Source organism: Callospermophilus lateralis, chromosome X (genome assembly GCF_048772815.1).
Source record: "Callospermophilus lateralis isolate mCalLat2 chromosome X, mCalLat2.hap1, whole genome shotgun sequence".
NCBI lineage: Eukaryota > Metazoa > Chordata > Mammalia > Rodentia > Sciuridae > Callospermophilus > Callospermophilus lateralis.
In genome coordinates, this window is record NC_135325.1 from 97,024,821 (window position 1) to 97,049,608 (window position 24,788).

Here is a 24,788-nt window from a genome sequence, read left to right on the forward strand (position 1 = left end):
TACTGTTGCAAGATTAAGCAAATAAAACAAAAATACATAGCTCACATTAAATTTGTATTGCAGAAAAAATGCATTTTGGAATAAGCTTATCCCAACCAATATTTGTGAGGGAATTATAAAAACATTAATCATTATTTATCTGAATTTCAAATTTATTTGTCAGTCCTGTGCTTTATCTGGAAGTTCAAGTTTATCTGGCATTATTCAAACTCAATGAAATAAAAAAGTTGATGGCTTTTAATTTTTTTTTCATATTTTTATCCCTTGGCTTTTGTTGTCGAACCCAGTGCCTTACTTGAGCCACATCCCCAACCTCTTTATTTTATTTTTATGTGGTGCTGAGGATTGAACCCTGAGCCTCATACATGCTAGGCAAGCACGCTACTGCTGAGCCACATCCCCAGTCCCCCTATGTCTATCTTGATGTTTGCCTTTGACTTAAGTCTTCCTTACCATCTGTAGCAAACGCAAAAATTTAAAATTTAACAGATGCCATGACTTGGGTAAAATCAGACTGATCATTGGACTCCTGGACCTCTCACCCAGGACTCTGCAGATGCACATTTGAAACTTTTTTTCCTCCACTCCTGGAGGTGCGGGACCCATTGCTCCAGGCAAACTTCTGTTAAAGCTGGAAAGGATAGATTTGATGACTAAGATTTTGAGTACCCTCTGAAGTTGGGCTAGAAGGCCTCTTCTAGGCCTTTTTAAATTTTTTTTTCAGTTGTAGATGAACACAGCATCTTTATTTTATTTACTTATTTGTATGTGGTACTGAGGATCGAACCCAGCACCTCACACATGTGAGGCAAGTGCTCTACCTCTGAGCTACAACCCCAGCCCTTCCTGACGGCCTTAAGTGGGGAAATTCCTGAGTTGGAAAATGTTTTCCTTGGTCTTTATGAGGCCTGTTTTATTTGATCCTGTTTCTCCCATGGGAACATTTCAGCTAACTTAAACCTCCTTATTGAGCCCCTACTGACTATATATTCTGCCAGTTCTGTCTACTTCCTTTTTAAGGCATGATTTGGCTGAGGAAAATTTGGAATATCATTGGACTCTTGGGGACCTCTCCCTTCCTACTGGTTCTGCTCCTCCTTCCTCCTCCTATCTGGCCTCCATGAGATTGATTTTTGTTTCTTTGGAAGCAGCAAGACCTCTGGGCAACAGCTGCTAGTGGCCACGTGCACCACAAAAATGGAGGGCAGTGAGGGGCTGGGATTGTGGCTCAGCGGTAGAGCGCTTGCCTAGCATGGGCGGGACCGGGCTTCGATCCTCAGCACCACATAAAAATAAAGGCATTGTGTTGTGTCCATCTACACCTAAAAAATAAATATTAAAAAAAAAAACTTTAAAAAAATGGAGGGCAGTGAACAGTTTGGAGCTAACAACATGAATGTTCAGTTGCCACCTTCCCATAAATCCTGTGAGTTGCCCTTTAGGGAATTTCTCAGACCAGGATTCACAGTGAACTCGTCAGCATGGCTGGAACTTGGCTCTCCATGAAGACACACTGTTCTCTTGCTAGAGACTTGGCCTGCCCCTCCTTGCACATGTAGAGATTCTGCTCCTCCTGAGATGGAACCCAGGACCTCAGGTACAGCAAGGCAAGTGCTCCCCTATTGAGCTAAAGCCCTAAGCTTAGAAGGTATTTAAACAGAGTAGGGGTGACAATGGCATGATGGGAGAGGGAACATAGATGAATGTATGGGTCAGTGTGGACCCCCATGAAACTTGGGAAAAGGTGAAGTGCAGGGCCTACTGATGGTGACCCAGGCATGCCACCTCATGAAAGAAAAACTCCTTGTTATTATGCTGAAACATCCCTATCAGGTCGATGGAGGTGGCTCAGGAACAAAGCACCAAGCAACCCGCACGTGTGAAAAAAACTCCAATCAGGCACTGATAGATGTCAATCAGCGGGGTTTCCTAGCCAATCCTGGATCTTAGCCAGCTCCCCCAACCAACCCCAATAGGACAAGGGACTCTAAAAACCCTTTTTCCTGTCTCAAACCCTGCTTTCCTGCCTTAAGCCCAGTGAAAGTTCCAGTCTGGTCAAGCCCCCTGCGCTTCTCCTTAGACCCAATAAATTGGTCTGAGGGTACTGCCTGGGAGTGAAATCTCAATAAAGCCTCTATCAGCGGCCTTTTAAAATCTGCCTCCTTTTGATTCGCTGCTGCCTGACCTTACAGTCCCTCCTGGAAAAATTCACATCACGTTTTAAATACCCCAGCATGCACATGAAAACAAATATATTGATAACTCACTTCTTTACTGCTAATATAAGTGCTAATATAAGTGCTTTATTGCTAATATAAGTGTCTTGGGCATCAACAGTAGCCCATGTATCAGTTGCAACAGGTAAACCCATCTTTACTCTGGTTCTTGAAAGATGGCATTCTAGTTATTTTTCAAGTTTGCCAGGAACATGTGGTCCTGGGAACTAGATGATGCATCTTCAAACATTAATTTCCTCTGATGTTTCCTATATTTGGCTCTCCTGTTGTTAAACCAAACCTGCAATAAGAGAGGAAAAGGTATTGATTGGTTTAGTATATTGCATAGTAAATGTCATAATGCAAAAAAAAAAAAAAAAAACCAAAAACAAAAAAAAACATTCAGCATTATAGGTCACTTAGATTTTAAACTGTACAGTAGAAACTATTCCTGCAGGGAATGGAACTCCAAGCCTCACATATGCTAGGGAAATGCTCTTGCACTGAGCTATATGCCCATCTCCAGAGGCTGTTGTGTTATTGTTTAAATACCTTCTAAGCTTAGGGCTTTAGCTCAATAGGGGAGCACTTGCCTTGCTGTACCTGAGGTCCTGGGTTCCATCTCTAACGCCCTACACCCCCTCCTTTAGTTCACCCTTTTTGTTGGGAGGGGGTACTGGGAATTGAACTCAGGGGCACTCAATCACTGAACTACACCACCAGTCCTATTTTGTATTTTATTTAGACACAGGGTTTCACTGAGTTGCTTAGCCACTGTTGAGGCACGCTTTGAACTCACGCTCCTTCTGTCTCAGCCTCCCAAGCCACTGGGATTACAGGTATGCACCACCATGCCTGGCTAGCTCACCCTTACTGTGCACCAGGTCTAACCCTGCTCTAGAAGATGCCAAGTACTTTGGCTCTCTCTCCTCTATTTTATTTTTTGATAATGGGGATTGAACCCATTGGTGTTTTTCAATGGAGATACATTCCTGGCACTTTTTTAAAATTTTTGAGACAGGAACTAGCTAAATTGCGGAGGCTGTCTAGGAACTTGCCATCCTCCTGAGTCACTGGGATTACAGGCCTGCACCACAACACTCAGTTATTCTCCCAATTTTAATATTTTTATTGGTTTCTTGCATGGATTGGATGCAGGTCTAGCTTGTGAGTTGCTCCAGGTCCATGATTCTAATTGCATGCCTTTTAATCAGATAAAGCACATTCTGCATCCTGACAGCTATTGGTTTGTCCAGCTATCCTCACTAGGAATAGTTTCATCCTATGTGTGGGGACATTAAGACACCACAGCATGTGGATCCTGTTTAAAGTAGGATGGAGGGGAATGGCTCCATGTTTGAAAAGCCCATGTTCAGTGTATCTACGTTTCCTAAATAAATCTGTCTATGCCTTTCCTTGGCATGTGCTGAAATTCTTTCCCAACACAAATGCCAAGAACCCCCACTGGTCCTGAGTCAAGTTCCCCCTTCTCTCTGGGAACTCCTCAGGCACTTTATTGGAATATGTCCTCTGTGAAGTACCACAGACCAAACCTCTATAAAACCCAAAGCCCATAGTGTGTTGGGGGCATGGGCTGATATTAGGTCTGTAATTCTAAGATTGGTTTCCTAAAAGAGAAGGGGAAACCATGTACTGAGTTTTTCTGGGAAATTAATGGTACAGAATTTGGAAATGGATAACATTTAGACTTTTCCCTCATTTGTCTTCCATAGCTCAAGTTCCCTTTAGAACTCCACAGAGAGACATGTGATCCAGGGAAGGCAAAAGCAACTCATCATACCTTGAGATTTTCTTTTCTTCTGACTTTGCCTTACCACCCTAAGAAATGCCCACAACCACTTCCCAACTTCTCCCACCTGAGCCAGGCTTGACTGTGGAGCCTGGCATGTGGCATTAATTAGTACACCAGTGCTCAGTGGCTTGCTTTGTGAAGCTACTTTTCTGGGCACCCACCATCATGTCCACAGCCTGTTTCCATCACTGCACTCACACATGCACGCTGCAACAAAGGTCATCCTGACGTTTCCTTTTTTGCATTTATCACTTTGTTTTTGTTCTTGTGTAGTCACTGTTTGACAACATGACCTGCCTACATATGAGTCATTACTGCCTGAAGGAATGAAAAATATCTGTAATTAATACAGATACCCTGAAAAGAGGGCCACACCCTCAAACCTATTTCACAACACCTAAGTTTAAAATAGAATCACAAAAAGAGAAAAATAGCAGGGCACGGTGGTACACGCCTATAATCCCAGCAGCTTGGGAGGCTGAGGCAGGAAGATTGCGAGTTCAGAGCCAGCCTCAGCAAAAGTGAAGTGCTAAGCAACTCAGTGAGACCCTGTCTCTAAATAAAATACAAAATAGGGCTGGGGATGTGGCTCAGTGGTGGAGTGCCCCTGAGTTCAATCCCCAGTACAAAAGAGAGAGAGAGAGAGAGAGAGAGAGAGAGAGAGAGAGACAGACAGATTGATTCAAGACTTATGTATGCATTTCAAACCAGGACAGGTAGAAATTTACACTAAAATGAGGGCTATGTTTGGGAAAAGATATTCCACACAACCCAGCTCTTCAAAATACTACCACCAAAATAGAAAAATACATCTTAGAAAATACTGACTGAAGGCCACTTATGCACTTATTGTGGAAGCTACAAGGTTTATTTTAACCTTATGCAAATTTTGTTCTTGAATATTTTTGTCCTTCTTAGCTAAAGTGGAATTAACTCAGTATTTTTTTGTTGAGTCACTCTTTGGACAAATTTCCTAACTTTTGCAAACCTTTTCCCTATTGCTACCATAATATTACCATTTGGGTAATGTTTTCAGGTAGATATGTCACAGAATACAAGAAAATTAAAATTGAGGGCTGCCCCTGTCTGTCACTTTATCAACATGTACTAACACAAGTAAAAGAACTAGGCACTTGTGCTTTTCAGGTAGCTTCCCCCATCAGTCTCAGCTTAATCTATGCTACTTAAATATAGAGTGTGTGTTTTCAATGAATTACTCTCATCACAGCATTTATACATTCATTCAGCAAACTTAGGGCTTATACTTGGTTCAAATAATTTAGTACAAGTCTCTTAATTCTCTCCTCTCCCTCTCCCCCTCTCTTTCTCCGCCCCCCCCCCTTTTGTGGCACTGGAGATTAACCCAGGGCCTTGTGCATGTGAGACAAGCACTCTACCAACTGAGCTATATCCCTACCCCTCCCTCTCTTAATTCTCTCCATAAATTTGAATACATCCAAACCTAGGCCCATCCTTACTCCTCACAAAAGTGATTTCTAACGGATGGCAAGGTAGAAGATGAACTTTATTTTGAATATGTATCTATATATACTTACTATATATGTAATTATACATGTATATTTTATTTATATATAATTTTGTACACAGAAATGCAGAAGTAGTTTTTTTTTGTTGTTGTTTCCTTGAGAAAATAATATTCCCTCTGGTAATGGGAAAGAACCACAAATTCACTTTTTTTGTTTTGGTACTGAGGGTTGAAACCAGGGGCACTTAAACACTGAGCAACATCCCCAGCCCTTTTTTGTATTTTATTTACTGACAGGGTCTTGTTGAGTTGCATAGGGCCTCGCTAAGTTGCAGAGGCTGGCTTTGAACTCACAATCTTCCTGCCTCAGCCTCCCAAGGCACTGGGATTACAGGTGTGCACCACCGCACCAGCACAAGCTCACATTTATCATCCTATTTTCCATCCATTGAAACTCCAAAGTTCAATATTAGTTAGTCTACTTCAGCAAGACAATTAAAATAACACCAACTTAAAATATCTGCATGTTTGATTATATCAAAATGAACCCCATTATTATATATACTTATAGTGAAATATTTTATTTATTTCTAAAATTTTTTTAGTTGTTGGTATTTTATTTATTTACACATGGTGCTGAGAAGCGAACCCAGTGCCTCACACATGCCAGGCAAGTGTGCTACGGCTGAGCCCCAGCCCCAGCCCTAATGAAATATTTTAAAAATTAAAAATATTTTAATAAAAATATTTAAAAAATTAAAAAAAAATGTCAAGGCCAGAGCTTTGCACATACTGAAGCAGGTTTTAGTATGACTGCCCTCACAAATTACTTTTTTCAGATTTACTAACCTGCACTTTAGTGTCAGTCACATTGATGCATCTTGCAAGTCCCTTTCTGTGGAGACAAAACAACAGACATTCAGTATTCAGTATTGTGGATAAAATATAATATAGCATGTGCATTCTGTGCTTAAATTAAAATTATAATCTCCCTTCACAACTCCTTAAGTATACTTTTCTGTAACTCCCTGGAAAATTTTCACATTAGAAATGGGTTTACCTCAGATCAATGGTACAGAATAGAGAACACAGAGACTAACCCATAAAGTTACAATTATCTTATATTAGACAAAGGTGCCAAAAACATGCACTGGAGAAAAGATAGCATCTTCAACAAATGGAGCTGGGAAAACTGGAAATCCATAGGCAATAAAATGAAATTGAACCCCTATCTCTCACCATGCACAAAAGTTAACTCAAAATGGACCAAGAATCTAGGAATTAGGGCTGGGGATGTGGCTCAAGCGGTAGTGTGCTTGCCTGGCATGTGCGGGGCACTGGGTTCGATCTCAGCACCACATAAAAATAAAATAAAGATGTTGTGTCCACTGAAAACTAAAAAATAAATCTCTCTCTAAAAAAAAAAAAAAAAAAAAATCTAGGAATTAAACCAGAGACTCTGCGTCTAATAGAAGAAAAAGTAGACCTTAATCTTAGTCATGCTGGATTAGGCCCCAACTTCCTTAATAAGACTCCTATAGCACAAGAATTAAAACCAAGAATCAATAAATGGGATGGAATCAAACTAAAAAGTTTTTTTTCTCAGCAAAGGAAACAAAACATAAGGTGAACAGAGAGCCTACATCCTGGGAGCAAATTTTTACCCCTCACACATAAGATAGAGCACTAATCTCTAGGTATATAAAGAACTCAACAAGCTAAACATTTAAAAAAAACCAAATAATCCAATCAATAAATGGGCCAACGACCTGAACAGACACTTCTCAGAAGAGGATACATAATCCATCAACAAATATATGAAAAAATGCTCATCATCTCTAGCAATCAGAGAAATGCAAATCAAAACTACTCTAAGATATCCTCTCATTCCAGTCACAATGGCAGCTATTATAAAGACAAACAACAACAAATGTTGGCAAGGACGTGGGGAAAAAGGCATACTCATACATTGCTAGTGGGACTGCAAATTGGTGCAGCCAATATGGAAAGCACTATGGAGATTCCTTGGAAAGCTGGGAATGGAACCACCATTTGACCCAGCTATTCCTCTTCTCGGACTATACCCAAATGACTTAAAAACAGCATACTACAGGGACACAGCAGCACAATTATAGCAGCACAATTCACAATAGCTAAACTGTGGAGTCAACCTAGATGCCCTTCAGTGGATGAATGGATAAAAAAAATTTGGCATTTATACACCATGGAATATTACTTAGCACTAAAAAATACCCCAAATCATGGCATTTGCAGGTAAATGGATGGCGTTGGAGAAGATAATGCTAAGTGAAGTTAGCCAATCCCCAAAAAGCAAATGCCGAATGTTTTCTCTGATATAAGGGGGTGACTCAAAGTGGGGTAGGGAGGGAGAGCATGGGAAGATTAGATTAATTTTAGATAGGGAGGGAAAGGTGATTAGCAAGGATAGTGATGTCATCATTGTACAAAATACATGTATGAAGACTTGAATTTGGTACCAACAAATCTTATATACAAACAGAGATATGAAAAATTTTGGTATATATGTGTATTAAGAATTGTAATGCAAAAAAGGAGTACATGTATAATGGCAAAAAAATAAGCATCTGTAACTATGTAATTTAGAAAACATCAATTAAAAACATGAAATCAAAAAAAAAAGAAATGGGTTTACCTCATCACAAAATTTAAGGTGACAATAACAGCTCAGTGGGCAAGACATAATTGTAACTCACTGTGTTATAGAATAAAAATAACTACAAAATCTATAATTAACATAGAGGGAGGGAGGAAGGAGGTAAAAAGGAGGCACCCTGGACTGAAATTAAACAAATTAAATTTCATGCGTGTATGATTATGTCAAAACTAACACAACTATCATGTATCATTATGATTCAATCATAAAAGCATAAAAACATCAAACATGGACTTTTCATAGGATATACCAAATCCATTTCTGGGTATACACCCCAAAGAAATGAAAACCTGGAGTTGGATATTTGTCCACCTATGTTCACAACAGCCCTATTCATAAGAGCCACATGAAAAAAACATCCCATTTGCCTTCCACATAAATGCTCAAACAAATGAAATACATCCATATAATGGAATATTACTCAGCCTTAAAAAGGAAGGAAATTCCAACACATGCTACAACATGATTAAACCTTAAGGACATTACACAAAAAGATATAAGGCAATCACTAAGAGACAAATGCTACATGATTTCACTTATATGAGGTGCCCAGAGGAATCAAATTCATAGAATAAAAAAGAATGGTAGTTACAGGGCGCTGGGGAGGGGAGGTGTTTAACGGTACAGAGTTTCATTTTGTCCACATTTGGATGTTTCTGGAGTTCTGTCCCACAAGAATGTGCAAATACTTAAGGCTGCTGAAGGCCAACTTCAAAAGTGGTTTAGATGCTAAATTTGTTTTTGTATTTTACCACAATTTGAAAACAAAAACCAAAAGGAGCAGCCACCAACCTACATCCAGACTTAATTCATGACAATACTGCATGAAAAAATTGACCTGAGTCCCACAAAGTAACCCGCACAGAGCAGAAAGGCAGATGAAGACCCCAAGGGCTTTTGCTCAAGGCGGGCAGGGCAGAATAGGGGCCAGAGAGAGAAAAGTGACCCCCAAAAGAACCTGAACCCCTGGAGACTTTAGACCCTCTCAAGCCAGTCACCTACCTGGTGGCCATGTCAGGGTATTGAGTAACTTGGAAAACACTTTCCAGTTCCTGCAACTGCCACTTCGAGAACTTATACTGGATTCGTGGGCGGGTGCCCCCGGGCTGCGAAACCGCAGCCGCCTCATTTGCAGACTGCCCGGCCAATTGTTCCTGCGGGGGCTGCTGCTGCTGCATGGGCTGCTGCTTGCCACCATTGACCTCAAGGTAGTCAATGCCTCGGTGGTTCACAGCGCCCTCGTGGTTGAGGTAACCTTTTTGAATCACGTCTTCCATGAGGCCTATAGCTCCTTCACGGAAGTGGCCACCTGCAGCGGGGGTCGGCACATCCTCTGCAGCTGCCGCTGCTACGCTTTCCTCTGCTTCAGCTGCTATCTCTGTATTATAAGCCCCCAGACCATAATAGTTGGGGTCACGGTACTGGTACCAGTTTGCCATGGCTGCAATACAACAGGTCCCAGCTGGCCTCTACAAGCGCACTTTGGCCAGCGATAGAATAGAGCAGTGACTCAGGGTGGAGCTAGTCCTAGAGATTTGCATTGGCCACGGGTTTACGGCACGTTCAACGTGCACGCGCTACTCTTTGGAGGATTGCTATTGGCTGTATGTTTGCCGCCAGTTGTGATGGGCGGAGCTAGTTAGGCGCAAAGTAATGGGGCGGGACCACGAAGGAAGGCTGTGTGGAGAATTGTGCCAACCTGGGGCGTGTGCGGAATGGGGCCAGATTGGCCTCTTAGGTGACTAACCACAGATGAACTACAAATGGCCTTCCAGAAGGGACTTTGTAGAGGATGAGAGCTCATTCTAACCACAGGTCCCCCTGTGTGAACATCTGGAGAATACCTCAGGACCACCGTGCCATGTGTAATTCACCATGTGGCACGAGAGAGGAATTCACTTGACCTGACCCACTAGCGGGTGGCTTGCTCAGAGTTCCCACAGGGAAACTGCAAGCAAAGCCAAGCTCCCAGAAATGCTGCAGCGGCATCTTGGGCCTGGTTCGCAAAGCATTCTGGGTCAAGAGGTGCACTCTGTGGGAAACCCTTGGAGTCCCTTGAGGAAGTCTAAATGCTGCCCATTTTCAGTATCGAATCCATGACAGAGTCCAGGTGTAAAACTTTGAGTAGTGCTGGTCACATTCAAGAATTATCAGGCTGACCCAGGTGTGGTGCTGCATGCCTGGAATCGGAGGAGCTCGGGAGGATGGTGGGTTCAAAGCCAGCCTTGGCAACTCAGTGAGGACCTAAGCCACTTAGTGAGACCCTGACTCAAAATATAAATTAAAAAATAAGTGCTAGGAATGTGGTTGGGTGCTTAAGTGTCCCTGGGTTCCATCTCTGGTACCGCTGCCTGGTGTTGCTTACACTGGATTGCTTATGCAGGATCATGTTGTGGCAAAGATATATTAGTTAATACTCAGAAAATACTTAGCACAATACCTGTGGCTTGGGTGGCTTAGGCAGCAGGATCCCAAGTTCAAGCAGCCTCAGCAGTTTAGCAAGATCTTGTTTCAAAGTAAAAATATAAAAAAGCACTGGGACAGCTGGGTTGTGGCTCAGTGGTAGAGCACTTGCCTGGCATGTGTGAGATGCTGGGTTTGATCTTCAGCATTGAAAATAAGTAAATAAGTAAATAAATAAAGGTACACTGACATATATATACATGCACTGGGAATGCAGCAGAGTAGCAAAGTGCCTTGGGTTCAATCCCTAGGACTCCCAAAAACAAAAAACAAAAAATTAGAGCTGTGGTTATAGCTCAGTGTTAGGGTTCTTGCCTAGCATATGTGAGGCCGTGTTCTATCCTCAACACCACGTAAAAATAACTGAATAAAACAAAGGAATTTTGGTCAATCTACAACTAAAAAATGAAAAAATTTTTTTCTTTAAGCCAAGCATGGCAGAACATGCCTATTGTATCAGCTCTTTGGGAGGCTGACGCAGGAGTGTTACTTGAGTTCATGAGTTTGAGACCAGCCTGATCAATACAGTAAGATACTATCTTTTTAAAAAAAATATTTTTTTAGACGTTGATGAACCTTTATTTTATTTATTTATATGTGGTGCTGAGAATTGAACCCAGTGCATGCTAGGCAAGCACTTTACCACTGAGCCACAACCCAAGCCTAGTAAGATATCATCTTGTAAAAGAAAAATTCAGCTGGGCACAGTGGCCCACACCTGTAATTACAGCAACTTGGGAGGCTGAGGCAAGAGGATTGTTCAAAGCCAGCTTCAACAATTTAGCAAGCTAGGGTTGGGGATGTGGCTCAAGCGGTAGTGAGCTTGCCTGGCATGCGTGCAGCCCAGGTTCGATCCTCAGCACCATATGCCAACAAAGATGTTGTGTCCGCCAATAACTAAAAAATAAAAAAAAAAAAAAAAAAACCAATTTAGCAAGCCCCTCAGCAATTTAGGAAGAACCTGTCTCAAAATTTATTTTTATTTTTTTAATATATATATTTTCAAAAATATTTTGTAGATGTATGGACCCTTATTTTATTCATTTATTTATATGTGGTGCTGAGAATGGAACCTAGGGCCTCACACATGCTAGGCAAGTGCTCTACCACTGAATCACAGCCTCAGCCCCTTAATACATTTTTTATAACTTTATTTATTTACTTTTTATGTGGTGCTGAGGATCGAACCCAGTGCCTCACCTGTGCTAGGCAAGCACTCTACCACTGAGTTACAGTCCTAGCCCCCATCTCAAAATTAAAAAAATAAAAATAAACAAAAAATAAAAAAGGCTGAGCATATAGCTCAGTGGTACAGGCACCCTGGGTTCAACACCAGTACCAATAATAATGATATTAATAAGAATTATAACAATAACAACAGAACAGGCAAAGAAACCTTTGTGCTTCAAGGAAGGAAACTATTATAAGGTTGAGAAGCTTATTTGGAGAATAAACTGCTAGTACCCTGGACTTACATTCCAGCTTGGATGACTCCTCTAAGAATATTCTTGTGCTCATATCTCATCTTGCAGATGTGATTACAGATGTCCAGGAAAATAGAGGACTTGTCTGATACTCAGAGCTAGTTGCTGAGTATCTCAGACCTTTTGAGGTTACAAAAAGGTTCTTTTTGAGAAAGCACAATGATTGAGTTTTTAAAATTTTATATATATATATATATATATATATATATATATATACACACACACACACACACACACACACACACACACACCACACATATACACACACACTAGTGGTCAATGTAGCTTTATTTTATTTATATTTGGTGCTGAGAATCAAATCCAGTGCCTCACACACGCTAGGCATGTGCTCTACTACCCCAGCTCAATGGTGGAGTTCTTTAAATAAGTAGAAGAACTTTGGATAAAAAGAAGTACTGGACTTCATCTGCTAGTTTAAGATCATGTTGCAGAAAGCTTGGTTTTTTGTCACTGGTGCAACAATAATGAGGACAAGGTTTTGACAAAAAGAAAAAAGAAGTTTTACTGGTTTGCTAGCAAATGAGGAGAATAGCAGACTTGAATGTCAAGAGCTACTGTCCTCTTCGGGGGTGGGGGTGGCAAAAGTTTTGAAAAGGAATTTGGGAACTTGGCTATGGGTATGCCTGTCTGAAGACATGATTCACGCATAGATGATGGCCTTGAAATAGTGGTTGCTCAGACCTGCAGATACCAGTTCCCAAGTTAGCACATCTTCCTGACAGAGCTTTCATTCTTGTGGTCATTCAGCTGAAGGAAATGAATAGTTCAGCACAGGACTTGATGAAAGTTAATCTTTCTTTCCCTGACGCTAGGGAGGGGGAGAAGGAGAGGAGGAAGAAAAAGAAGGGGAAAAAACACATCACTTTTTATTTTATTATTTTTTTAATATTTATTTTTTTGGTGTAGATGGACACAACACCATGCCTTTATTTTTATGTGGTGCTGAGGATCGAACCCGGGTTCTTCCGGTGCTAGGCGAGCGCTCTACCACTGAACCACAATCCCAGCCCAACACATCAGTTTTAAAATAAGCAACGGAACAATTAAGTGGCAATCTTCATACTCAAATCATGGAGTGACCACCATTACTATTGAACATCTTTAGCTAGGGAAGAGAGACCTGCATCTTGGGAAATCAAGCAAACAGTGCTTCAAGCACAGGATTGGCCCTGGGGAAAAAAATTCAAGGGGCTGGTACAAGGAGAGTCCCAGTAAGCAGTATCTACCAAAACTCACCAATGAGGACTTGGCATATGTATGGATATGGATCTTATTGGGCTTGGGGTTCCTTTTGCACCATACCGCCTGATAACTTGACAGACTCCCCTAGCCCTGACCCCAATAACTTCAATAGCCAATAAAAACCCTAAAGAGTCTGCCATAGGATTTTTCTGAAGGTAGACAACTCATACAGCCTTTATTTGGCTGAAGTGATGTTATGTTCTTTTTAAATGTAATATATGTACCTAAAAATGGATATTTGATTTTTAAAAAGTTTGGGCAGTATATAGAAAGAGGCAGACCTTTGGAGTCTATAGGCCACTGAGAGAGGTATAGAGGGATAGAGGCAGCCAGGGCAAGATGGGAGTGAAGTGGTCGGGAGTGGGCAAAACCAAAGCAGCAGGGAGAGGGCCCTCCAATTTTGAGGTTAATTTCCCAGTTGACTAAAGTGTTCATGAACACAAGCGGGTACCCAATCAGACAGATACTTTCATACTATGCTTGTAAGTTGGGATCAAATAGAAAAATGAAAATAGACATGTGGCCACAGGTGTTGGGGGGAGGCAGCAACTAGCAATGATGAGGAGAGCATGAACAGGGGCTGGAATATGATTACTCTCAGTGGAAAAGTGGGAGGTTTCCTCATCCCTACTCCCACCCCCACTACCAAATTTACCTGAAAAGAAAAAGAGCAAAGCCCCTTTCTCAGCTCAGGCTTCCCACTAAGGTGAGTGTAACCAGCTGCTGCAACACAGAGCCTCTATTCTGCAGGCATGACCCATCCTCTCTCCTCACTACCACTGCACCACCAGCTCTCAGCTCTGCCTTGCAGCCCTTTCCTAAACTAGGTGCCTATTTTATGGCTGCACCATTAGACATGTGGACACCAGCAGTTGGCATGCCCTGCAACTAACAAAATGAGATAGCCAACAGCTGGTGATTAAGAACTAGTACCGAGGCTGGGATATAGCTCAGTTGGTAGAGCACTTGCCTAGCAAGCACAAGTCCCCGGGGTTCAATCCCCAGTGCCAGCCCCCCCAAAAAATAGTACCTTGGAGCCTAGTGTGGTGGCACACAAATGTAATCCAAGCAGTTCCTGAGACTGAGAGAGGAGGATCAGAGACAGCTTCAGCAACGGCCAGGTGCTAAGCAACTCAGTGATACCCTGTCTCTAATAAAATACAAAATTGGGCTGGGGATGTGGCTCAGTGGTTGAATTCCCCTGAGTTTTATCCCTGGTACACCCCTCTCCCCCAAAAAAGAATTAGTACTTTGGGCTGTGGTTATAAGTCAGTGGCAAAGCACTTGCCTAGCACAGGTGAGGCACCGGGTTCAATCCTCAGCTAAATAAATAAAATAAAGGTATTGTGTCCATCTACAACTAAAAAAACTTTTTAAAAAAAATTTTTGTAGTTGTGGACGGGCAGACTGCCTTTATTTTATTTGTTAATTTTTATGTAGTGTTGAGGATCAAACCCATTGCCTCATGCATGCTAGGCAAGTGCTCTGCCACTGAACTATAGCCCCAGGCCAACTAAAAACATTAAAAAAAAAAATAGTACCTTGTCTTTGAAATTGAGGCAGGAGTATTGTCCCACGTTAACAGGCACCAGATCCAGCTGCTGAGTATATCTCCTGTCTTTGCTGAGGATCCTTGTGGGTCATGGCCCTTGATCACAGCACCCAGGACATTTTTTCTCTTTATCACAGCCCTTGACAACAGGACCCAGGATTTTATTGTTGTTGTTGTTATTTAGTTTGGGAAGTTTTTATTGACATTCTTTGAGTCTCAGTGATACTTTCTGGGCTATGTATTTTCTACAATGGAACCTGGAAATCAATAACAGAAACAGTTTGAAAATTCCCAAATATCTAGAATGAAATAGTACACTTCTGAATTGGTCAGCGAAGTCTAAGGGGAATTGAATATTTTCTTTTTTCTTTTTTTAATTGATTTTATTTTGTTAAATACATGACAGCAGAATGCATTACAATTCTTATTACACATATAGAGCACAATTTTTCACATCTGTATATAAAGTATGTTCACACCAATTCATGTCTTTATACATGTACTTTTTTTTGCATTAGAATTCTTATTACACTGTATATACCACAATTTTTCTTATCTCTGTTTGTATATAAAGTATGTTGACACCCAATTTGAGTCTTCATACATGTACTTTGGAGGAATTGAATATTTTCAACCACATGGAAATGCAACTTATTTGTGTTATGTTATCAGAAGCAGTGGTTAGTGGGGAATTTATACTGTACAGTATTATGATACTGTTTGTTTGCAGATTATATGATTGTCCATATAGAAAATTCCAAAGAATCAAATTAAGAAGTATAGTAGAGCAAATTTGCTGGTATAGAGGGTGACTATACAAAAGTCATTTGCCGGGGCTGGGGTTGTGCTTCAGTGGTAGAGCGCTCATCTCACATGTATGGGACCCTGGGTTTGATCCTCAGCACCAAATAAAAATAAATAAGTGGAATAAAGGTATTGTGCCAAACTACAACTAAAAAATAAATATATTTTTTAAAAAGTCAATTGCTTCTCTATATACTATCAAGAAACAATTGAAGGGCAGGGCTTGTGGCTCAGTGGTAGAGTGCTCACCTTGCAGGTGTGAGGCACTGGATTCCATCCTCAGCACATAAAAATATTAATAAAGTAAAGGTATTGTGTCCATCTACAACTAAAAAATATTTAAAAATGAAGAAAGAAACAATGGGAATTTGGTATTTAACAAAGAACAGCATTTACATTAACAGACACTATTTTATATCCTACAAGCAATGTGGAGGATTTAAATTTTTCCACAGTCTTGCTAACACTAAATTTCCTTATTTTAATCTTAATCATCTTAGTGTTTGTGCAGTAGTGCCATCATGGTTTTGACTTGCATTTCCCTAATGCCTAATGATGTTGAATATTTTTTTCATATGTTTTTTGCCATTTGTTTACATTTTTGGAAAAATGACCATTCAAGAAATTTGCCCATTAAAAAACTGGGTTGTTTGGCTGGTCACAGTGGATGCCTGAAATCCCACCAACTCAGGAATCTGAGGCAGGAGGACTCCAAGTTTGCTGTCAGCCCCAGCAACTTAGGCCTTAAGCAACTTAGCAAGATCCTTTTTCAAAATAAAATAAATAAATAAACGGCTGGGGATGTGGCTCAGTGGCAAAGTGCTTCTGGGTTCAATCCCTTGTACTGAAAAGCAGGGGCGGGAGGAGGGAGCAGGTATTTTCTTTTTATTTTTTGAGTTGTAAGAGTTATTACATAAACTGGATGTTAGAACCTTAACAGATATATGAGTTAAGGATAATTTCTTCTATTCTGGGATACTCTTTTTACTTTCTTCATGATATCCTTTGATGTAAAAAGTTTAAATTTCCAAGCAAGTCAAATTTATCTGCTTTTTTTTCATGTTTTGTATCATTTCTAAGAATACATCACCAAACTCAAGCTCATGAAAATTTCTGTTTTATTCTAAATAATCATGGTTTTAGCTTATCTATTTTTAGATCATAGATCTATTTTGAATTCTTTTACATGTGCATATACAGTTGTCTGAGCACAATGCGTTAAGAAGATAACTCTTTCCTCATCAAATTTTTGTCATCCTTGTACAAAATCAATGGGCCATAGATATATATCGTTTATTTCTGGTCTCTCAATTATATCCCATATTTCTATTTGTTTTCATATGCCAATGCCACACTCTGTTAATACTGTAGACATATATAGTGAGTTTTGAAATTGTGAAGTTTGGTGTTGGTGTTGGGTTTTTAAATTTTTATTTTTTGGTATGAGGCATTGAATCCAGGGACTGTTAACCACTGAGCCACATCCCCAGGTTTTTTTTTTTTTTTATTTTTTAACTTTTGAGTCAGGGTCTCGCTAAGTTGCTTAGGGCCTTGCTAAGTTGCTGAGGCTAGCTTTGAACTTTCAAACCTCTTGCCTCAGCCTCCCCAGTTACTGGGATTACAGGCATGTGCCACCACAGTCCACAGAAAGTGTAAGTTCTTTTCAGTATTGCTTTAGCTATTTGAGGCCCTTTACAATTGCATGTGAATTTGAGGATCAGCTCTTTCATTTCTGGAAAAAAAAATGCCTTTGAAATTTTGATACTGATTGCATTTAAACTAAATTGTGTTGGGTAGTTTCTCCATCTTAACAAGAAGTATTCCAAAATTACAAGTGACACAAGTTGTCTTTCCTTTTTTTTCAGCCTCTTTTACTTTCCTTAGTTTTATAGTTTTCTGTGTACAAACTTTCACCTGTTTAAATTTATTCAGATAGTTTATTCTTTTGGATGCTATTATAAATAAAATTATATTAATTTAATTTTCTCATTGTTTATTGTTGGTATTTAGAAGTAAAACTGATTTTTTCATGTTGCTCGTGTACTCTGCAATTTTGCTGAATGCGTTTTTTAGCTCTACTAAATTATGGAGTTTTCTTCTAAGTTGGAATTTTTCATAACATGTCATCTGTGAATCCAGTTAGTTTGATCTCTTTCTTTCTAATATTGCTGAGTTTTATTTATTTTTGTTGACTAATTGTTTGGGCTAGACCCTCCAGCATGATATTGAACAGCAGTGTGAAATCCTTTTCGTATTCCACAGCTTAGTGGGAAAGCTGTCCTTTCACCATTCCGTTTATATTAAATATGGATTTTTTTTAAAAAAAATTTTAGTTGTAGGTGCACACTGTACCTTTATTTAATTAATTTACTTATTTTTATGTGAAGCTGAGGATAAGACCCAGTGTTCACATGTGCTAGGCAAGCACTCTATCACTGAGTCACAACCCCAGCCCCTAAATGTGGATTTTTAATACATGCCCTTTATCATGTAGAAAATGTTCCCTTCCATTTCTACTTTTTATATATTTTTAGTTGTAGATGGACACAATACATTTATTTATTTATTTATTTAATGCAGTGCTGAGAATCAAATCCAGTGCCTCACACTTGCTAGGCAAGCGTTCTGCCACTGAGCTAAAAACCCAGCCCTTACTTTTCTAAGTGCGTTAGCATGAAAGGGTGTTGAATTATGTAAAATGATTTTTCTGCATATATTGAAGTGATCACATGCTTTTTTCAAACTTTTTAAAAAATATTTATTTCTTTAGTTTTTAGGTGGATACAGTATCTTTATTTCACATTTATGTGGTGCTGAGAATTGAACCCAGTGCCTCACTCACGCTAGGCGAGCGCACTACCACTTGAGCCACATCCCCAGCCCATCAAACTCTTTTTTTTAAAGTGTTTATTTATTTTTTTAGTTATAGGTGGACACAATATCTTTATTTTATTTTTATGTGGGGCTGAGGATCAAACTCAGTGCCTCATGCATTCTAGGCGAGTATTCTTCCTCTGAGCCACAATCCCAGCCCCTCAAACTCTTTGGTTTTTTAAAAATAGTTTTTAGTTATAGATGGACACAAAACTTTTATTTTATTTATTTATATGTGGTATTAAGGATCGAACTCAGTGTTTCACACGTGCTAGGCAAGCACTCTGCCACTGAGCTGCAACCCCAGCCATCTTTATTCTTTTAATGTACTGTGTTGCATTGATTCAATCTCTTATATTGAATCACCCCTTACATTTCTGGCATAAATCCTAATTAGACACGGTGTACAATACTTTCAATATTGTGTTGGATTTTGTTTGCTCATATTTTGTTTTATAAGGAATATTGGTGAATAATTTTTCTTGTGGTGTCTATTTGACTTTTGTGTCATTGAAATACTAGCCTCATAGAATGATTTAGGAAATATTCACTTCTCTAATACTTTTTGGAAGAGTTTGAGACTAAATAATGATAATTAGTTTTTAAATGTTTCATATAATTCACTAGTGGAACCATCTGCTCTTTGGCTTTTCCTTGTTGGCAGGATTTTTTATTACTGATTCAATCTTATTACTTGTTACAGGTATCTGGAGATTTTCTTTCTGTATCAATGTGGGCAATTTGTGTTTCTTTTTTTCCTTCTTCTTTACCTCTGTTTGAAACAAGTCAGTGTGTTAGATAACGGACTAGAACACCATATGGCCAGCTTCAGTATTACTTTTCCTCCTTTTACAACCACCAAGATCTGATAGGAAAGGGAACCAAAGGGTGCAATTTGTGTTTCTATAAAATATGTACATTTTATCTAGGTTTTAAAACTTATTGGCATTCAATTATTCGCTCTATTCTCTTATAATTATTTTTATTTCTCTAAGGTTGTTAATAATGTACCCACTTTCATCTTTTTGTTTTAGTTGTTTCTTCTCTGTTTTGTCAGTTTACCTAAAGAGTTGTCAGTTTTGCTATTTAAAAAAACAACTTTTGCTTTCCCTGATTACTTATATTGTTTTTCTGTTTTCTTCTACACTTTTGATCTATTTCAGTCTTTATGATTTTCTTCTTTCTGCTGGCTTTGGGTTGTTTGCTTTTTTCTAGTTATGTGGGGCGTGCCATTAGGTTATTGATTTGAGGTTTTCTTCTGTTTTATATAGGTGTCTACCCCTATAAATTTACCTTTGAGTACTGCTTTTGTTACATCCCTTTTTTTAGTTGTTGATGGACCTTTTAATTAATCAATTAATCTTTTTATTTATATGCAGTGCTGAGAATTAAACCCAGTGCCTCATGTGTGCTAGGTAAGTGCTACAACCCCAGCCCTCCTGTTTATTTTTGTATGTCATATTTTCCATATTATTTGTCTATAAATGTTCTCTAATTTCTCCTTTTACTCATTGGTTGTTTAATAATGTGTGGTTAATTTCCACCCTTCTGAGAATTTTCTAGTTTTCTTTCTTTATGTTATTGATTTCTAGTTTTATTCCATTGTGGTTGCAGAAGGTACTTTGTATGGTTGCAATCATTTTAGATTTATTAAAACTTGTTTTGTCACTTAACATATGTCTATACTGGAAAATATTCCAAACTCACAGGATTTGAGTGGGGCTCTAGATATGTCTATCCATTAGGCCTAGCTGGTTTACAATATTCAACATACTTTCTTCCTTACTGATCTTCCATATAGATGCTCTGTTATTGATGTGGGAATTTGAAGCCTCCAACTATTATTATAAAACTATTTTCCCTTCAATCATGTCAATAAGCATTACTTGTGATTTTTTACTGTGTTGTTTGCTATATGTATGTGTATCTATATCTATATTCCCTTCTATATAATTTTTTAGTGAATTATAGTTCTACATAATAGTGGGTTTAATTTTTACGTATTCATAAATGCATATCACATGGTTTTCTCTATTTCAATCTCCAGTGCTATCCCGTCCCACCTCTCCTCCCTCCCTCCCCTGATACTATTCCTCTATTCAACTGGTCTTCCTCAATTTTTTTTTGTGGGGGGGTACCTGAGATTGAACTCAGGAAAACTAAGCCACATCCCCAGCCCTATTTTCTATTTTTACTTAGAGACAGGGTCTCACTGAGTTGCTTAGCGACTTGCTTTTGCTGAGGACTTTGATTCTCCTGCCTCAGCCTCCACTTGCCAGGACAAAATCTACAACCTTAGTGGCACACCCCCAGGGACCTACCTACTCCAACCACACTCTACCTGCCTATAGTTACCATGCAGTTAATCCCTATGCACGATTAGGTTAAGGATCTCATAACCAATCATTTCATCTCTAAACTTTTTTTGCATTGTCTCACATTTGAGATTTTGGGGGACACCTCCATAACAACCAATGTATAATATCCTTTGTCACTTGTGACTTTTTCAGAAAATCTATTGTCCCAATATCTGTCTTTTGATTACCTTGGTATTCATTACATACTTGCACAGAATCCCCAGATTTAGCCCTGGTGGAATCCTACGGTACTCTAAGGTGTTTTCTGAGCATTTGTCTTGGATGTAACATGCACATTGCATTCCATTTTCCCCAGTGGACTTGGTGGCCCTTTCAATCCCTTATATACCCAAGAAACTTTCTCCTTAGCACTTTCTCCTGAGCTTTCTAGGAGAAAATCTCCTTAGGATTTTGGGTCCATCTCCTGTTTGTCTCATCTATTGGGAAAAAATTGCTTTTAATATTTATTTTTTAGTTGTACACAATACCTTTATTTCATTTATTTATTTTTATGTGGTGCTGAGGATTGAACCCAAGGCCTCGCAGGTGCTAAGCCAGCCCTCTACCACTGAGCTACAACCCCAGCCCTGGTGGGAAAATTTTTCACAATGTTCTGTTACTGAAATTCAACTGACCCTTTCTTCTTAAGGGTTCCAAAAACTGTTGATTCTGTCTTCAACAGTTTATGACTGTTTCAATGTAGGAAGTGATTTTATTCAAGCTTCTTCCACCATCATTTGCTGTGATATCACTCTAGTGCATGTTTATATTTTAAAGACATCTTAATTTAGATTAAATTTCCTACAATTTATATTTTTCTTTCTTTATATTTTTTTTAGAAAATTTTAAATCACTTAACTGCTATTTATTTTCATAAACATGAGGTATTTCAAAGTTCTAAATATACTGTGTTTTTGAAGAAATTAAACACAGAACTTTGCATTTACCCAGTTCTATGCACCAAACATGAACAAATGAAGAAACAGACTAAGAAAAGACATATATATATAGCAAATTTCTTTATAAAATTTCTTAGTTCAAAAGTGATAAAGTAATATCTACTCAAAAGTTTCATAACTCGTTTCCATATGAAAATATAAGTATCAAATTTAGTTATGTATCAGCATCATACTAAAGTATACAGTGTAAGAATTAGTACAGTACATAACAGATTAACGATATATTTGTATGCAAAACATGCTCCTCAAACATTGAGGTATTATTATGGTACTTAGGTGTGAACTTCCAGTCTAATACTGGCTGCAAAAGCCACCTCTCATTACCCAGAACATATACAAAAGACAGGTATGTCAATGGTATTTACAGAAATGTTCCCCATCGGCATCAAATGGCAACCCTCTTACCTGACATCTGCTGGAACTTAAGCACAGTTGTAAAAAGAAGGAATGACTCTGTTGTTTGAAAACTTGGAACGAACAAGGAGCCCCAGAGGCTCCCAACTGTCACGAACTTCTACTGCTGTTACTGTCACAGCAAAGCTACTCAACACTCCATCATGCGGGCTCTCCAAGGTCCTGGTAGAACCCCACACGTCCTGCCCCCCACCCAGACCCAAACGTCAGGGGACTGATTTGAGAGTAAATCAATATTCATTAACACAATGTTTAAAAAAAAATCAAAATGTGCAAAAGTGGCAGTGACTGTTCATTTAAGAAAGGTTTAGAAAGTCCAAGCAAGTTCAATTATCTTTAGCAACTGCTGCTGTCTTGCCTGCAATTTCTCCTTTTCCATCAGAAGCTGGTGCTCCTTGGCCTGGAGGTAGTGGACATACTCACAGGCTTTTTTCAAAATGACCACCTTGGCGGCCTTCTCATTCTTCACCAGCTCCGGCACGTGGTCCCGGAGCGTGGTGAAGCTGGATCGCAGGTCATTGCGGCGCTGGCGCTCGAGGATGTTGTGATTGCGGCGACGCACGCTGTCCTCGGAGTCGGATTTCCGAGGGCTGAAGCTCTTACCCTTTGGGTGGATGACGCTCTTGAGGGGATGTGGGGACACCTCCCTCTTGATCTTCTTCTGGGGTGGAGCATCCTCGTTCTCCACATAGGGCGAGGGCGCAGCATAGTTGTGTTGCTGGTAGATGGGGACACTGCGTTGGAGGATCAGCTCTCGGGACTGCTCTCTCCTCAGGCCCAGGGCTGTGTTCTTGGGACTCACCGTGAGGGTGAACGTGGTGCCGCCTGTCTTACAGCTTTTCTCCACGGTGACCACATCGATCTCCTCTTCTTCATCTTCCTCCTCGTCAACCTCGTCGCTCAGGGCGTCTTCTCCCGAGGTGCTGAGGACCTTGTGGTCACCGCCGTTGGGAGGGCGGCTGCTTAAACCCGGAGGGGCGGCCACCGCGGCACTAGCGGGGGCGGCTGCTCTAGCAACCGCAACCGCAGCGCCCACGGCAGGGGCACGAGCCGGGGCGACCCGCACAGGCACCGGATTCTGCTTGCTCACCGGCAAGAGAAAGACTACCGCGGGATCTACGCACTCGGCGGCCGGGTGGGCGAGCTCCGCCGGTAAGGCGGCTCCGGCCGTCCCGCTGTGCCCGTGGCCCGCAGTGCTGGCAGCTCCCGCTCCCGGGACCTGGGTGGCCGGACCCGTGGCCGCGGGCTCGTGGCCGTGCTGCTTCTTCTCACTCATCGCACGCTCCAGCTTCTCGCGAGCGGAGAAGCCGCTCCACATGCAGTCCCGGAGGATGACTGGGTTGGGGGTGAGGCTGCCCAGTCCCCCCGGGCCGAACACGTCCTCCTCGTCGGGGTTGCCCCACAGGTCGGCCTCGGTCAGCATCATTTCGCTGGCCCAGTCAGAGGGCTCGGTACTGAGCTCCAGGAACGCACAGCTGGGCGACAGCGGGGGCGTAGGCAGCAGTTCAAACTTCTTCCAGATGTCCTCCCCAGGAGGGGTCGAGTTGGGGCCGCTGAAGTAGAAGTCATCTTCGTCAGGGTAGAAGCAGGGCTGCAGCCAGTCAAACTCGAGATCTGCGTTCCTGCAAATCATCCTCGGCATGGTGGACACGGTGCAGCTCCGCATCAGCTCGCCTGGCCGCCAGCAACTGAGAGACCTTCTTTCCGCTCAGCTCTTTTTAATACCGGGGGGTGCTTCCTTTCCCTAGGGTGTGCGGAGGGCGGGGGCAAGAGCCAATCTCCAACACTCCAGGCGACTGCTGGGAATCCGGAGACGATTCTGCGCTGGGGTCTCCGGGTGGTCTGTGGGGGCGGGGAGGGGTCCTGGGGCGGCTGCACTCTGTGAGCGCTTGCGCCTGGCTAGCGCTCTTTCGGCTCCAACCCAGTTCCCAGGAGACCCCGGCATCCACTCAGCGTGTTCAGATAGATGACTGTACTTTAGAAAAAAAATTTGCGCTTATAAAAATTTCAAAAATAAGAATTATTTTTTATTTACTATTGCAGGCATTTTATCCCATTTGCTTTGACATTTGCACCCCCACTTTCTTTTTCTTATTTTTTCTTTGTCTGAAAAATTTTAATTTGATTTTAATAATAATTTGTATTTATTGTGTTTGTGGTGTTGGGGACTGAACTCAGGGCTTTGTGCGTGGTAGGCAAGCGCTCTCCACTGAGCTACATCCCTAGACCTCTTTCTCTTTTAGAATATGCTTTTAATGGACACAATACCTTTATTTATTTATTTTTTATGTGGTGTTGATGTTCAAACCCAGTGCCTCACTCGTGCTGGGCAAGCCCTTTACCACTGCACTACAACTGCAGCCCTAAAAACTAATTTTTGACTGGTAAAATAAAACATGAAATTACAC

The 24,788-nt window shown here is 40.7% G+C and overlaps 2 protein-coding genes and 1 non-coding gene across 3 annotated transcripts; all 3 read right to left on the reverse strand.

The window, feature by feature from the left end:
* Positions 1–2,400: 2,400 nt before the first annotated feature.
* LOC143638656 (rhox homeobox family member 1-like) lies at positions 2,401–9,649 on the reverse strand. The gene is made up of 3 exons (XM_077106495.1): positions 9,213–9,649; positions 6,365–6,410; positions 2,401–2,517 (listed from the first exon to the last, which is right to left on the reverse strand). The coding sequence occupies exons 1-3, from the start codon at positions 9,647–9,649 to the stop codon at positions 2,401–2,403; spliced, it is 600 nt and encodes a 199-aa protein (XP_076962610.1).
* A 9,771-nt stretch (positions 9,650–19,420) lies between these two features.
* On the reverse strand, positions 19,421–19,540 carry LOC143639576 (small nucleolar RNA SNORA61). The gene has a single exon (XR_013154723.1). It is a non-coding gene; the product is annotated as a small nucleolar RNA SNORA61 (small nucleolar RNA).
* Positions 19,541–22,687: 3,147 nt separating this feature from the next.
* LOC143639459 (N-myc 2 proto-oncogene protein) lies at positions 22,688–24,046 on the reverse strand. The gene has a single exon (XM_077107620.1). The coding sequence runs from the start codon at positions 24,044–24,046 to the stop codon at positions 22,688–22,690; it is 1,359 nt and encodes a 452-aa protein (XP_076963735.1).
* Positions 24,047–24,788: the final 742 nt, after the last annotated feature.

Bases quoted from the DNA above. Each gene is read 5' to 3' on its own strand.
- LOC143639459 (XM_077107620.1), bottom strand. From the start codon at position 24,046: ATGCGGAGCTGCACCGTGTCCACCATGCCGAGGATGATTTGCAGGAAC.
- LOC143638656 (XM_077106495.1), bottom strand. From the start codon at position 9,649: ATGGCAAACTGGTACCAGTACCGTGACCCCAACTATTATGGTCTGGGG. The intron at 6,411-9,212 runs GTAGGTGACTGG...TTGTCTCCACAG, and splicing joins TACCCTGACATGGCCACCAG to AAAGGGACTTGCAAGATGCA. The intron at 2,518-6,364 runs GTTAGTAAATCT...CTCTTATTGCAG, and splicing joins TGACTGACACTAAAGTGCAG to GTTTGGTTTAACAACAGGAG.